Consider the following 12,658-nt stretch of genomic DNA (forward strand, 5'->3'; position numbering starts at 1 on the left):
GGATGGTTGTGAGCCACCATGTGGTTGCTGGGATTTGAACTCTGGACCTTCGGAAGAGCAGTCGGGTGCTCTTACCCACTGAGCCATCTCACCAGCCCACAAAAAAACTTTTTAACTAAAGCACAGAGCCGGTGAGATGACCCAGTCGGTACTGGTTGCTTCCTGCCAAGGCTGACCGCCTAAATTAGATCCCTGGACTTCACACAGTGGACGAAGAGGACCGGCCCTTGCAAGTTGTCCTTTCACCTCCACAAGTGTGCAATAGCACACGTGAGCCCACACATTCATGTGCCCCCCCCCACAATGAATGTGAAAGAGAAAAAAAAAAAAACAAATAGAAAGCCCAGTTGATATAGAGCTTACTTAGCAGGAAGAAGTTTCTGGCTCCATCCTTAGCACCAAGGAAACTGGGCATGGTGGAGTGTCCCTGTAATCCCAGCAACCCAGCAGACAGAAGGATCCGAAGAGATGTGTGAGATTAGGTCTCAAAGGGAAAAGGGGAGAGGAAGAGGAAGGAGAAGGGGCAGGAAGGGGGAAACCCAGGTCTGCCCAGCTCCACGGGGGACATGGCAGGAGAGGCACCCTGAGCCAAGGCACGTCCATGTTAGGGTGGGTCTTCTTTATCTTTTTATTTTTTTAGATTTTTGTGTATATGAGTGTTTTGCTGGCATGGATATCTGTGTGCCATGTGTGTGCCTGGTACTGCCGGAAATCAGCTCCCCTGGAAATGGAGTTACAGTTGTGAGCTACCATGTGGGTGCTGGGAATCAAACTAGAGTCCTCTTTAAGATCAAGTCAGATTTTTCAGATAGAGCGTCTCTGTGTAGCCCTGGCTGTCCTGAAACCCTCTATATACACCAGGTTGATCTGAAATTGATACCCCCTGGGATGACCTTGAATTTCTTTCTTTCTTTTTTTTTTTTTTTAAGATTTCTATATTATATGTAAGTACACTGTAGCTGTCTTTAGACTACCCAGAAGAGGGCATCAGATCTCATTACAGATGGTTGTGAGCCACCATGTGGTTTCTGGGATTTGAACTCGGTACCTTCAGAAGAGCAGTCAGTGCTCTTAACCTCTGAGCCATCTCTCCAGCCCCAGCTCACCCTTCCTTTGACCTCATCCTTCCCTCTTGGCTTTGTTACTGTTTCTTCTCCTTGAGCTGAGAGCTTGCCTCAGTTCTAATCCTCCAGCCTTTTTCTTTTTCCAACCGCTGAGCCATCTCTCCAACCCCAGACCTTGAATTTCGGATCCCCTTCTCTATCCCTCTAGTACCAGGATCATAGTTTCAAGCTGCCTTATCCAGTACACATGGCGTGAGCCCAGGGCTTCCTACACTGGGCACCACTCTCACCAAGTTCCATCACCCCTATCCAGCCTGCATTCAGAATAATTTTTATTCAGGTGAGATTGGACCTGGGCAGGTGTTCATCATGTCTCTCACAGGTGCCTGCTACCCCAGCAAGTGAGGTTTCCCCTCTCACCCAGAGCTGCTCTGAGTGAGTAGCAGCTCCCAGGCACCCTTCTGTGCTATGGCCCCAGTCAGTCCCCGCCACTGGGCTTAAGAACCTTTCTGTGTAAATCCTGTTCCTGAATGGGTTTCTGATGTAGGAGCTGATAAATTTGGATAACATCAATCTGCTTTCCCCGAAAGTTGTGCAATGCACACATCAGCCTAAGTATTGGGAGCAGCCTTTCAGGCCAGCACAGGACAGATGGCCCAGTGAGTGCATCTGCCCCCACAGTGGCAGGACCTTGGTATGCAGGCTGCTACTGGTGTTCAGGCACCACCCAAACTGGTTGTCTGTGGCTCCCAAGCATTTACAAAAGTTTCCAGTTTCACCCTATTTTGCTGTTTGGAGCCATGCTTTGGAGGCCTTATGTGAGCGGATTGGTCAGATACACACATTCTGAACCTTGCCAGTCCCTCTGTCCTGCTATGCTTTGAGCACCTGGCACCCTATACCACTTCTCCTGTAGAGAGCTCCCTAATTAGACAACATGGTTTTCCACATGGGGAGTCTCAGGTGGCCTCTGGGTCCTGCTCTGTGCTTAGGGGTTCCCCGTGCACAGCTGGAGTCTGTTGTTGACATCATCGTGCTCCACCGGGTACTCACAAATGAGAGTCCTCATACTTAGCAAACCCTGATCTGGATACACAAAGCTTTCTGAGTGTTCTTTCTCCATGTTCAACCATGGGGCACTGCCCAGCATCTTCCTGAGTTCAAGGCTGGCTTATCATCTACCTAGCCACCAGATAGTCAGAATCCAGAAGGAGCTCAAAGAGTCATTTCCAACAGTGGAGATATCTCAGGGTAGGGGTCTCAGAGCCTGAGGATGGTGACCCTGGAACAGCAAAGTTTACACCCTGGTCCCCCTCCCTCCTTACTTCCCTGGTCTGGTCTCCTTGATTAAATGCCGAGATTAAACATACACAACTTGTCTGAGCATCAGCTGACCCAGCTAAAGAACACTTGTCTGTGGGAGTCGTGCGGGCATAGAGTGGTGGCAGACACACTGTGTGCAGGTTTAGTTCCAGGGAGTGCCTGGTGGGGACGCTCACTCCTAACTAAGCTTTCCATGAGAGTTCCTGCTTCCTTCTCTCTCCTCCTCCTTCCCCCAGCTCCCTCCCTCCTCCCTTCTCTCTGCCATCTCGCCAGAGTGCTGGCTCCCAGCATGCCATGCGTGCGCGCTGACAGCCTTATAAATAGTCGCCTTTGCAGGCGGCTGAGAGGACAGGCAGGGCACGCACTGGCCCCAGCGCCCACCACACCCTCCCCCAGGTCAGTGTGTGTCTGCTCCATTGTCTGCCCGCCTGGAAGCCTCTAAGAGGTGTGGGGAGATATCACCTGTGGGAAGGTGGGGTTGCTGGTATCAGGCTACCCTTGGGTTCTGTGTGTCTTGAATGTTTGTATCCATGGTTATGAGCTGTGTGTGTTTGCATGTGTATCCTATCAGCTATCAGCTCTGGGTGCATGTACCCTGTGGTAATGTGTGTGCATGTGTGCTCAAGTGTGTGTGTGTGTCCTGGTACTCTCAGCTTCCCAGACCCTCTTTGTCCCAGCTGGTATTCCTGGGGCTTCAGTTCCACCCATGCCCTTGGCAATTCTGTGCTGAGGCCCTAAGGGACGAGGGAAGGACAGAGGCCTATCTCCTTTTCCCAGAGGACCTGGATAGGGTCAGCCTGTGTGTTCACATGAACTGTAATGTCACCAAGTATTGTGAGGATCTGGGGCTCCTGGATGTTGGAGCCCTGCCAGCACCTCCTGTCGAATCAGGGGCTCCACAGGAACCCTCCTGCCTGACTCACAAGTCCACTCAGCTTACCCAGGATGCTTCAGCAGCAGCAAGGCTGGCCAGAGAGGGGACATCAGCTGCCCAAGGTCACACAGCTGAGTGATAGGGCTTGACTTGAACCCTGTCTGATAGCTAGCCTCTGTGAGGGCTTTTGCTGAGCAAGCACCTGGGACAAGCAGGCATAGAGATTGGGGAAGTGTGTCCCCTGGGGCCTCTGCTCCTTGAGCCACCTAGAAGACAGTCATATTAGGAGCACCGGGGCCCTGACCCAGGGAACCTTATAAGGCCTGGCTGCTTAGTCCTGTAACCTTACTCTTGTCTGGGACCCCTGGCTTTCCAGAGGCCTCCTCACGACCCAAGTTATTTTAGACCAAAGAAGCGGCAGGTGTCTGTGGGACAGAGGGACTTAGGTTACCAGGAGGGGTGGGGCATGTAGAGGGGAGTGATCTCCTAGGACATTCCTGGTGGCTGTCCAGAGCCTGGGACACTCCTCCTCCCCTGGGCAGCTGCCGAAGGACTTGGCAGCCCCATGCCTCCTCCTGCACACTCTGTAGGCCTAGAGGCTGCAGCTCAGGCCACGGGTCTGTGCAAAGATGCTCAAGGTTCTTGTGTGTTTGGGGGTGCCAGGCCTGAGCTTGACCCCAGCCAGAGTCTGGAGCTAGTCTGTGTCCCTCCCCCAAGCCCAATTCCCTTCCCAGATGGCAGGCAGGGTGGAATGAGAGTCCCAGGCCAGTGCTATCCTCTGCCAGGCCCAATCAGGGACAGGAACAAGACCCATGATGCTAATGAGTGTCCTGACACCTTAGGCTGGGTACCCTGCAACTTGAAGTTCAGAGACAGCACCTGTCAATGTGGGATCATAGGGTGCAATCTAGGAAGGCATCCTGAAGGAGGTGACATTTGAGCTGGGGACTCCAGTAGCATTTGGAGGAAGACACCCCCCCAAGCATTTGGTGTGTGATGCTGCAAAGGCCTGGTGGGAAGGAGGCATTAAAGTGGATGAGAAAGGAGGGGACAGATTGTCCAGACCTGGCCAGGTTGGTTGAGGGGTTCAGGTTTAGTTTAGGGAGCCAAGAGGACCACACATAGAAGCCTATGAGCAGGAGGATCGCACGATTGTTGCTTGCCAGGGAAAATACTATTGCCCTGTCTGCCCTGTGCATGTGTGCGTGTGCGTGTGTGTGCGTGTGCGTGTGTGTGCGTGTGTGATTTAGAGGCTCTGTGGAGGTGGGCTAAGGTCTCGGTTGGAGAGAAGACGGTTGGGATACAAGTGTGCAGGGCAGAGGTGGGTTGGGTTGTGGGGAGCATGCATGCCGATATAGGACTGACTGCACAGTGTGGGTGGGGAGGTCCCTTGGGCCTGAACCCAGGGTGAGAGGACAGAAGCATGTACCTGGGACACAGACCAGAGCGGCATGGGTGGTCTTGGGATGGCGGGACAGGTAGGGGGTGAGGACATAGTTTTGAAGAGGCTGGAGGGTGGGTGGCTATGAAGAAAGAATGGGCAAGCTGGGGGCCGTGAGTGAAGTAAATTCCCCCCGAGGGGGGTGTGTGAGTGGTAGGGCCCCGTGTGAGGTGGCCTTGGGCCTGCTTCAGGCAGGAGTCAGGGACCCAGCTTACATTAAGAATTGGAAAGGGACTACAGGGCTAGAGAGGCAGCTACGAGCACTGCTGCTTCTCCCAAGGGCCTGTGTTCTGTTCCTAAGATCCACAAGGCGGCCGCAGCAACCACCTGTTAACTCCAGTCCCATGGGACTCCACACCCATTTCTGGCCTCTTTGTCAGTCAGGTGGTACACTTACATGCAGGCACACCATCATACGCGTAAAATTAAAAACAACAAAGAGAAACCACACAGGGCCAGTACCTGCACACCTGCAGGCCCAGGTAGTGAGGCTGAGGCTGTAGGATGGCCGTTAATCTGATGCCAGCCTGGGCTATGGAGAAGGAGCCCTGTCTCAAACAGGACAAAATAAACCTTTTAGGACTGAGCACCGGGAGTGTCTCTGCCACCTGTCCTGTCCCCAGGCAAGAAGGAGACACCTGCCTGCCTGCATCCTGCCCCCTGGGGAGTGTTGTCAGAGTGAGGCAGACACTCCCCTCACACACTAGGGACACACCTGAGAGATCCCCTAGAGTTGTTCACGTCCTCTTTGACCTCTACCCAGGTGTCTGCAGCAGACCAAAGCACACACTAGAGGGGTGACAGAGGCAGTAAGTAGAAGCCAGCAGGAAGGTGACTTTCCCAAGGTCATTCTGCCTCCTGGGTATCTCTCTATGCTCTTAGCCTCTCAGTTTGGAAATTGCAAGCCGGAGCCTGACACTTATTGCTGTGGGTGGGGCTTGGTGGAGCTGAGTCAGGGTGGGAGGAGAACCCCTCACCCCTGCCTGGGCCTTGTCTTGCAGAGTGCTGACCTAGCTCCCAGATCTCAGCAGGATGGAAGGTATGTGGTCCCCTCCTGGCCTTAGGGTCCTGGGTGTTAAGGAATGGGCTCACAGAGATTGAGAGGGTTGCAGGAGGCCCCAGGCTTCCTCCCCCTTCCTGTTAGGATGTGCTCGGATCCTAATCTTAGAAGCAACAAGGCTTGCCTAAGGTTTCTGGAACCCCAGAGCTCACCTATGCTGGTATTTATAGCCAAGCCTCCCCTTTTCTGGGGAAGGAGGATACTGGGGAGGGGCTATGCCGGACAGCTATTCCAGCTAACTGCCGAGGAGTGTGGAATGGGGTGGGGGTGGAGGGTTGATTGGAGCAGTGGGCAGGCTCATGTCTGGCCCTTGCTGGGACTCAGTGTCCCTGTCAGCTAGTGGGGTGGACCCTAAAGTCTTGTCTTCCTGGCTTCTATGCTCTATGGGATGTGGGCAGAGTGCCTGGAATGGGTGGGCCCTGGCTTCTGGCATCGCCATGCCCTGGCACTGGGCCTCTGCCTGGGTGGCTCTTTAAAGAGCCTGACAGACTCTGCTACCGCCTCAACTTGGTGGTCAAGGATCCACCCCTTAGCTGCCACACTCAGCCTTAGGCACTTCCCTGGCAGGGCCTCAGGGCCTTAGACCCTCAGGGCCTTCAAGCCCACCTCCTCCTGGAAAGGCTGCATCCCAATGGGGTCCCTGCCCAGCACCCTAAGGGGAGGGAGCTCAGGAGAAAGCCCGGGATAATAGTTTGGGCTCCGATGTTCCCTTGGCTAAGTCCCTCCTTCCCTCCCTAGGCCTCGGTTTCCCTCTCCCTTTTTCATAGGCTCAGGTATGGGGCCTAGGGCCTCACTCCCCCTAGCTAGGTCTGCACTGTCACATAGCTTCTCCACAGCAGGCCACCAGGGCTGTGGGTCCTAAAGGAGGCAGTTTGGGAAGTTTGCTTAACTCCCTGTCTGAGTAAGAGTTCCATTTGCCCACAGCAGCCCTCCTCCCTGGCAACCGTCTCTATGGCAACACGTTGTGGTTGCCAGCGCCACATTCGTACTGCTGGGTCAGAGCAGCCATGGCAGGGCCAAAGCCAGAGAGAGGGGAGGTGACAGCGGGAACAGGATAGGATCATGGGCTGCTGTGTGTCTAGTGAACCCCAAGAAGAGGGAGGCAGAAAGACTGGAGGTGACCGACACCTGGGGTCTCTTCTGGCCCTCCCCCACTCAAGGCGCCCATCTCTGTCCCTTAACCTCTGAATCCTTGGCTGAGTTCTTAGCCTCTGGGCTTTGTCTGGGCCTGTCCAGAACACCCACTGTCTGTCCCAGCTCACTCAGCCCAAGTCTGGGTCACACGTGGGCTCTGCCTGCTTGTCTAGCCAGTGACTGATTCGTGCTTCCCGTTTGTTCTCCCCACAGAGAAGCTGAAGAAGGCCAAGATCATCTTTGTGGTGGGTGAGTTGTAGGCGGCGGGCAGGCGGAGGGTAAGCAGGGTCTGAGGGTCTGAGCAGGCACTGCAGGATTTGGGGGGATTTGTTTTGTTTTGTTGTTGTTGGTTTTTGTGTGTGTGTGTGTGTGTGTGTGTGTGTGTGTGTTTTGAGACAGGGTCTTTCTACATAGTTCTGGCTGTCCTGAAACTCACTGTGTAGACCAGGCTGGCCTCAAACTCACAGAGCTCTGCCTCCCGAGTGCAGGGATGAAAAGCTTGCTTGTGAGGTTTCTTCTCTCATTGAGGACCGTGGTGGTGTCTGCCTGGGGCTGTGTTGTTTTGCAGGGTGGGGTGAGGTTTCTGAATGCATGGATGCTTACAGGCGGACCTGGCTCAGGAAAGGGCACCCAGTGCGAGAAGATTGTACAGAAATATGGCTACACCCACCTGTCTACTGGGGACCTGCTTCGGGCAGAAGTCAGCTCTGGATCGGAGAGGGGCAAGAAGCTGTCAGCTATCATGGAAAAGGGAGAGCTAGTACCACTGGTGAGTGAGTGGGCCTGCCGGGGATTAGTGAAGGGTCTGAGCCTGAGTCCCAGGGGTCATCTATTCTCCACCCCATAGTGTCCTGGACTTTCTGTCTCTACCACACTCTTTATGGCTGGCCCTAACTCCCCAGCCTTGAGCTCAGACCCCCTAGATTAATACTAGAGTGGCCCCTTCAGTTACTTGATTTTTCATTTGTTGGGAGGGGTATGCATGTTCTATGGGATCAACATGGCCGTCAGAGGGCAATGTGAAGGGTGGTTCTCTCCTTCTACTGTGTGTGTCCTGGCAGTGGAACTCTGGTTACAAGGCTTGAAGGCAAATGCCACCTCTGAGCCATTCTGCTGACCTGTTTGTCCCCTTCTTTACCGTACTTTACCCCTTCATTTTATGCCATGCTTAGAGTCACCAGACCATTGTACCTCAGTCTGTCCCCTCCCTGTCCCCTGCCCTGGTGAGAATAGGGACAGCAGAGGCCTGTAGAAGCTTTGTGTCCAGGCCCAGGACATTTCCGGGCTGGGAAGGGGTTCGATGAAGCCCAAGCCTGGAGACAGGGGCTTGCTGGGACTTCACACGCTCCCGGAAAGAGGGCAAGCTTGGGTGGACCAGCACAGGTAGTGCTCCCGAGGGGCTCCCGGGGAGAGAAGGCTCAAGGGTCTCCTGTGCCGGACAACAGGACACGGTGCTGGACATGCTCCGAGATGCTATGTTAGCCAAAGTGGACTCTTCCAATGGCTTCCTGATCGATGGCTACCCAAGGGAGGTGAAACAGGGAGAAGAGTTTGAACAGAAGGTAAGACCCTTGACTGGTCATCGGCCGAGAGGGAGGGGCGATGGAGGCAGAGTCTACAGTGTGCAGGTGGGAAGGCTGCACAAGGACCTACTGTAACCACCCCAAAGAAAGGTGGGAGGAGGAGGATTTGAGAGACTTTATCCTGTGGGGCTTGTCACCCCACATGTGCACAAGCAGACATTTGCGCACATGATCCACACCTACACAAGCAATAGGCAATGTAGGATGCACACATGCACATGTGCACATGTGTGTGCACTTGGATGAAGCTCACACTACACAGGTGCTGAGGAGAAAGGGGTAGTAGGTGTTGAGGAGGGGCGGGTGAAGGGCTGACTGGCACCCTGGTGGGCTGGGGCAGAGTACCTCCAGCCTCACTCCTGCCCACCTCTGTGCAGCTCAGTCAGAATAGGAGAGATGGCATGTCACAACCTCTAAGTGAATGAAAGACCTCAAGAAAATGTTTGTCTTGCTCTGAGCCTCAGCATGCCAATCATTGAAATGGGAGTTGGTCTAGCTTCCTTTAGACGCAACCCTGAGGCACATCTTGGTTTTCCCCATTTCCTCAGCTGCATGAAGTCATTTGCCACCCTCAGGGCCACATCTAGCCATCCAAAGTGCCTCCCGTCCTGTGCTCTTAGGGGGTTTCCCTGGCTACACTCAGGGCTTGGAGGCAGCCTCTGGGAGCCCGAGTAGCTGAAGTTCTCAGATCTTGACACTAGGGGGAGCCAGAACTGCACTGACAGAGAAGGGAGGGGCTGGCCTGGAAGTGACTTATCCTACTGCTGACTCAAATCCCCAGAGCTTCCTTGGGGTGGGCAGTCTTCAGGGCTCACTCTTCTAGTTAGATGCCCATTTCCATACTGAGCTCCAGCCAGGGATGCATTGCTCAGAGACAAGCCTCACTACCTCCACCCAAAGTGTGGATCCAGAGTCTGTTGCGTTTGGCCCTGGGGACTCAGAGGACCTTGGCAGCTGATGGCCGATGGACAGGTGGCAGCAGCCTTGGTCTGGCCTTTGCCACTCTAAACTGGTAAACCATCTACAGTCAGCAGATACTGTCACACTGAATCTGCAACCACCCAGGAGACAGACACCAGACTCAGAGGGCCCAGTAGCCTGCCCTAGGTTACACGGTTGGACCGAGGCAGGAGAGGAGCTGTGAGTGACAAGCTGATGTGATGTTAGCTGCGTAGAGGCTGGGGCTGACTCACGTGGGGACTAAAGATCAGAGGTCCCAAGGCTGTTAGACCTCCTGGCCCAGGCCCAAAGCGAGGAAGACCCAGAATCCTCCTGCCTGCCTTCACAAGCCCAGCCTAGACCAGGCCAGGCTTAGGGATCTATCGATGACCCCTACTCTGAGGGGTTGTGTAGCCAGAAAAGGGAAAGGAAGCCATTGCCTGCTTCAGTGCAAGGCCCAGCCTGGGCAGGGCCAGTGTGCAGGGCCCTGGTGGCCAAACCAAGGTCTGGAACACTCAGGCCCTAGTCCTTTATACCTCTCCAAGCCATCTTTGGGATGAGTGGCTTAGGACAGTGACAGTCATTTAGACAGACCTTGTCCCTCTGATTCCTTTCAATCAAGTCTTATTCAGCCCTTAGCTCCCATCCTGGCTGAGGGAAGGGGAGGTTGCTAAGTAAATACCTAGAGGCTGTCAAGGGGAGACTAAGGGACCAGGAATAGTGGAGGTCACATCTGAAAGACCATCTGGAAGGAGTGAGGGTCTAGCTGAGGCTCCCACAGTCTCAGTTATGGGAAAGGGTAAAGGGACCTGGGCTGGGCTGGCGTGGGATGGAGACAGACACAAGCATAGGTCAATATGGCAGAAGGAAGGAAGGAGGGGTGTGGGTGGGGATCAGGAGAGCAGCTGCGGGTGGGGGTGCCAAGGGCACAACACATAGGTGTTCTAGATCTGGTAAGGATTTTTGGGCTTTCTCTTGAAAGTTCTAGGAGCCCATGGAAGAGGTTTGACCTGAGTGACAGAGGAGTTACTCTAGGAAGGCGCGTTCTGGGTGGGTCTCATGTAGGGCTTGGGAGATGGAGGCAGGGATGATGGAGTCCCAATGATCCGATTTCCATCCTACACAGATTGGACAGCCCACACTGCTGCTGTATGTGGACGCAGGTGCCGAGACCATGACCCAACGACTCCTGAAGCGAGGGGAGACCAGTGGCCGCGTGGATGACAACGAGGAGACCATCAAAAAGCGGCTGGAGACTTATTACAACGCCACAGAACCTGTCATCTCCTTCTATGACAAGCGTGGCATTGTGCGCAAGGTGGGGAGCACCTCTCTTTTCTAGCTGCAGCTCACGGTGGGATCTTAGGCCATCCCTCTCCCTCTGCCTCAGTTTCTCCCTCAGTTCACTGAGTGGGGCTGTGTGGATCCTGCCATGGCGTGCGCCTCTGTCCTCATCGTCCCTCTCCCCACAGGTCAATGCCGAAGGCACGGTGGACACTGTCTTCTCTGAGGTCTGCACCTATCTCGACTCCCTGAAGTAACTGGATCCCTTGGCCAGCTCCCAGCCCGCCCCACCCTTGCCCCCTGACCCCAGGCAGCCTGGCTCAAGCCCAGCACCTCCACCCTGCCGGGCTGTGCACAGACACAGGAAGCCATGTTATCCTGTCCCATGGACACTAAAGAAATTGCCAAGGAGGGTTAGGATTGCTCCTTTCCTTTGCTTCCAGTTGAGGTGATTCATGCTGCCACCGCCGGAGGCCCCAGCGCGGCTGGCCCATTCTTCCCTGTGCCTCAGCCCAGCTGTCTTGTCTCCCTCTGGCTCTGCTGGGATCCTAGGCCCTTCCTTAGCCAGGCTGTGTCAAGCCTAGGGGTTCCTGGGTTGGCAGGCTGCTCTGGGGAGGGGTCTGGCGTTCACCCTGTTTCTCATAGCCTTGTTGTGTGGCTTTGGCCCTAAGCCATTGTTTCTCTGGAGTGAGTTTTCTTTTTTTCTTTTCTTCCTTTTTCTTTCTTTCTTTCTTTCTTTCTTTCTTTCTTTCTTTCTTTCCTTCTTTCTTTCTTTCTCTCTCTCTTTTTTTAAGACAGCATCTCGTGTGACTTAAGCTGGCCTCAACCCTGTTATGTAACTAAGGACAACCTTAATCCTCCTGCCTCCACTTGTCTTCCTGTGTGCTGAGATTACAGGTGTGTGTGTGGACCTCCACCACTCCTGGTTTTGGGGGCACTGGGGATCAAGCCCAAGGCCCTGTATACGAGGCCAGCATGCTACAGAGTGAGCTGCATCCCGGGCTGGGCAGGTTTTCTGTGCCTGACTGGGGTCTGGCATGGGCAAAGGGCAAAGGGCCATGGCTCACCAGCTGGGGCCACTGGGTGCCAAGGAACTGTGCAATGGGCATACAGCTAGGTGGGAAACTGGGCTCCTGAAGAAGGCTCCCCTGGTATAGCCCTGCCAGGCCTTGCCATCCTTTGGCTGGTTTTAAAGCTTGTTCTGTCACGCTATGTCCCAACCCTTATCCTCAGCGTTAAGACAAGAACTTGCAGATTAAGGAGTGTGAGCTGCCATAGACAAGGATGTGGGATCAAGGACCAGGCCTGGGACCCGGAGAGGACACCCAGGGATGCCAAGAAGAGCTGGCATCTCTCTTCTGCTCTTTATTCTTTGGTCTCATTATGCAGGAAGCCTCTGTTGGTACTCACTTGTCCTGGGGCCCCGTCTCCATCCCTAGTGACTTCCCCTGTAAGCCCAGATAGCCTGTAAGCCAGCAGCCATGCCTGTCCCAGGGACACCTGCCCCTGGGGGTGACGGTGCTCACTCCTTTCTGTTTACTACCAGTGGGGCCACCTTTCCTTCTGCATTGCCTATTTAAGCTGTCCTTTAAAATAAATAAATGTATTTCAGTTATAAGAGGTGAGTGTATTGAAACACAGGGAGGTTCAGAGGAAGAGGGCAGACATCACCAGGCACAGCCTTCTGCCTGGTCAGGTTTGCCTCTGTCCCCCACGGTGACTTCAGGAAAGCAAAAGGCTCTGGAGCCCTGCACCAGTCTGTGACAGCTCCGCTCCAATGCTGTGTGCATGTGCATATACACACAGACACGCATGAGCGCACATGTGCATATACACACAGACACGCATGAGCGTACATGTACATATACACACAGACACGCATGAGCGCACATGTGCATATACACACAGACACGCATGAGCGCACATGTGCATATACACACAGACACGCATGAGCGC

At 54.3% G+C, this 12,658-nt stretch overlaps 1 protein-coding gene across 2 annotated transcripts in view; it reads left to right on the top strand.

Moving 5' to 3' along the window:
- Positions 1-12,317, top strand: part of Ak1 (adenylate kinase 1) — a 13,728-nt gene extending 1,411 nt beyond the window's left edge. The window contains exons 1-7 of one of the 2 annotated variants that reach the window (XM_021155875.2): positions 2,693-2,783; positions 5,704-5,741; positions 7,110-7,145; positions 7,502-7,665; positions 8,342-8,458; positions 10,545-10,736; positions 10,891-12,317. In XM_021155875.2, coding sequence (XP_021011534.1) covers positions 5,735-5,741; positions 7,110-7,145; positions 7,502-7,665; positions 8,342-8,458; positions 10,545-10,736; positions 10,891-10,959 — 585 coding nt within the window. In that variant the 5' untranslated portion in view covers positions 2,693-2,783; positions 5,704-5,734 and the 3' untranslated portion in view covers positions 10,960-12,317. Of the gene's footprint in view, positions 1-2,692; positions 2,784-5,703; positions 5,742-7,109; positions 7,146-7,501; positions 7,666-8,341; positions 8,459-10,544; positions 10,737-10,890 lie in introns of those variants that run through there. The other variant, XM_021155874.2, reaches the window with a different exon arrangement.
- Positions 12,318-12,658: the final 341 nt, after the last annotated feature.

This window comes from Mus caroli, chromosome 2 (genome assembly GCF_900094665.2).
Source record: "Mus caroli chromosome 2, CAROLI_EIJ_v1.1, whole genome shotgun sequence".
Lineage (NCBI taxonomy): Eukaryota > Metazoa > Chordata > Mammalia > Rodentia > Muridae > Mus > Mus caroli.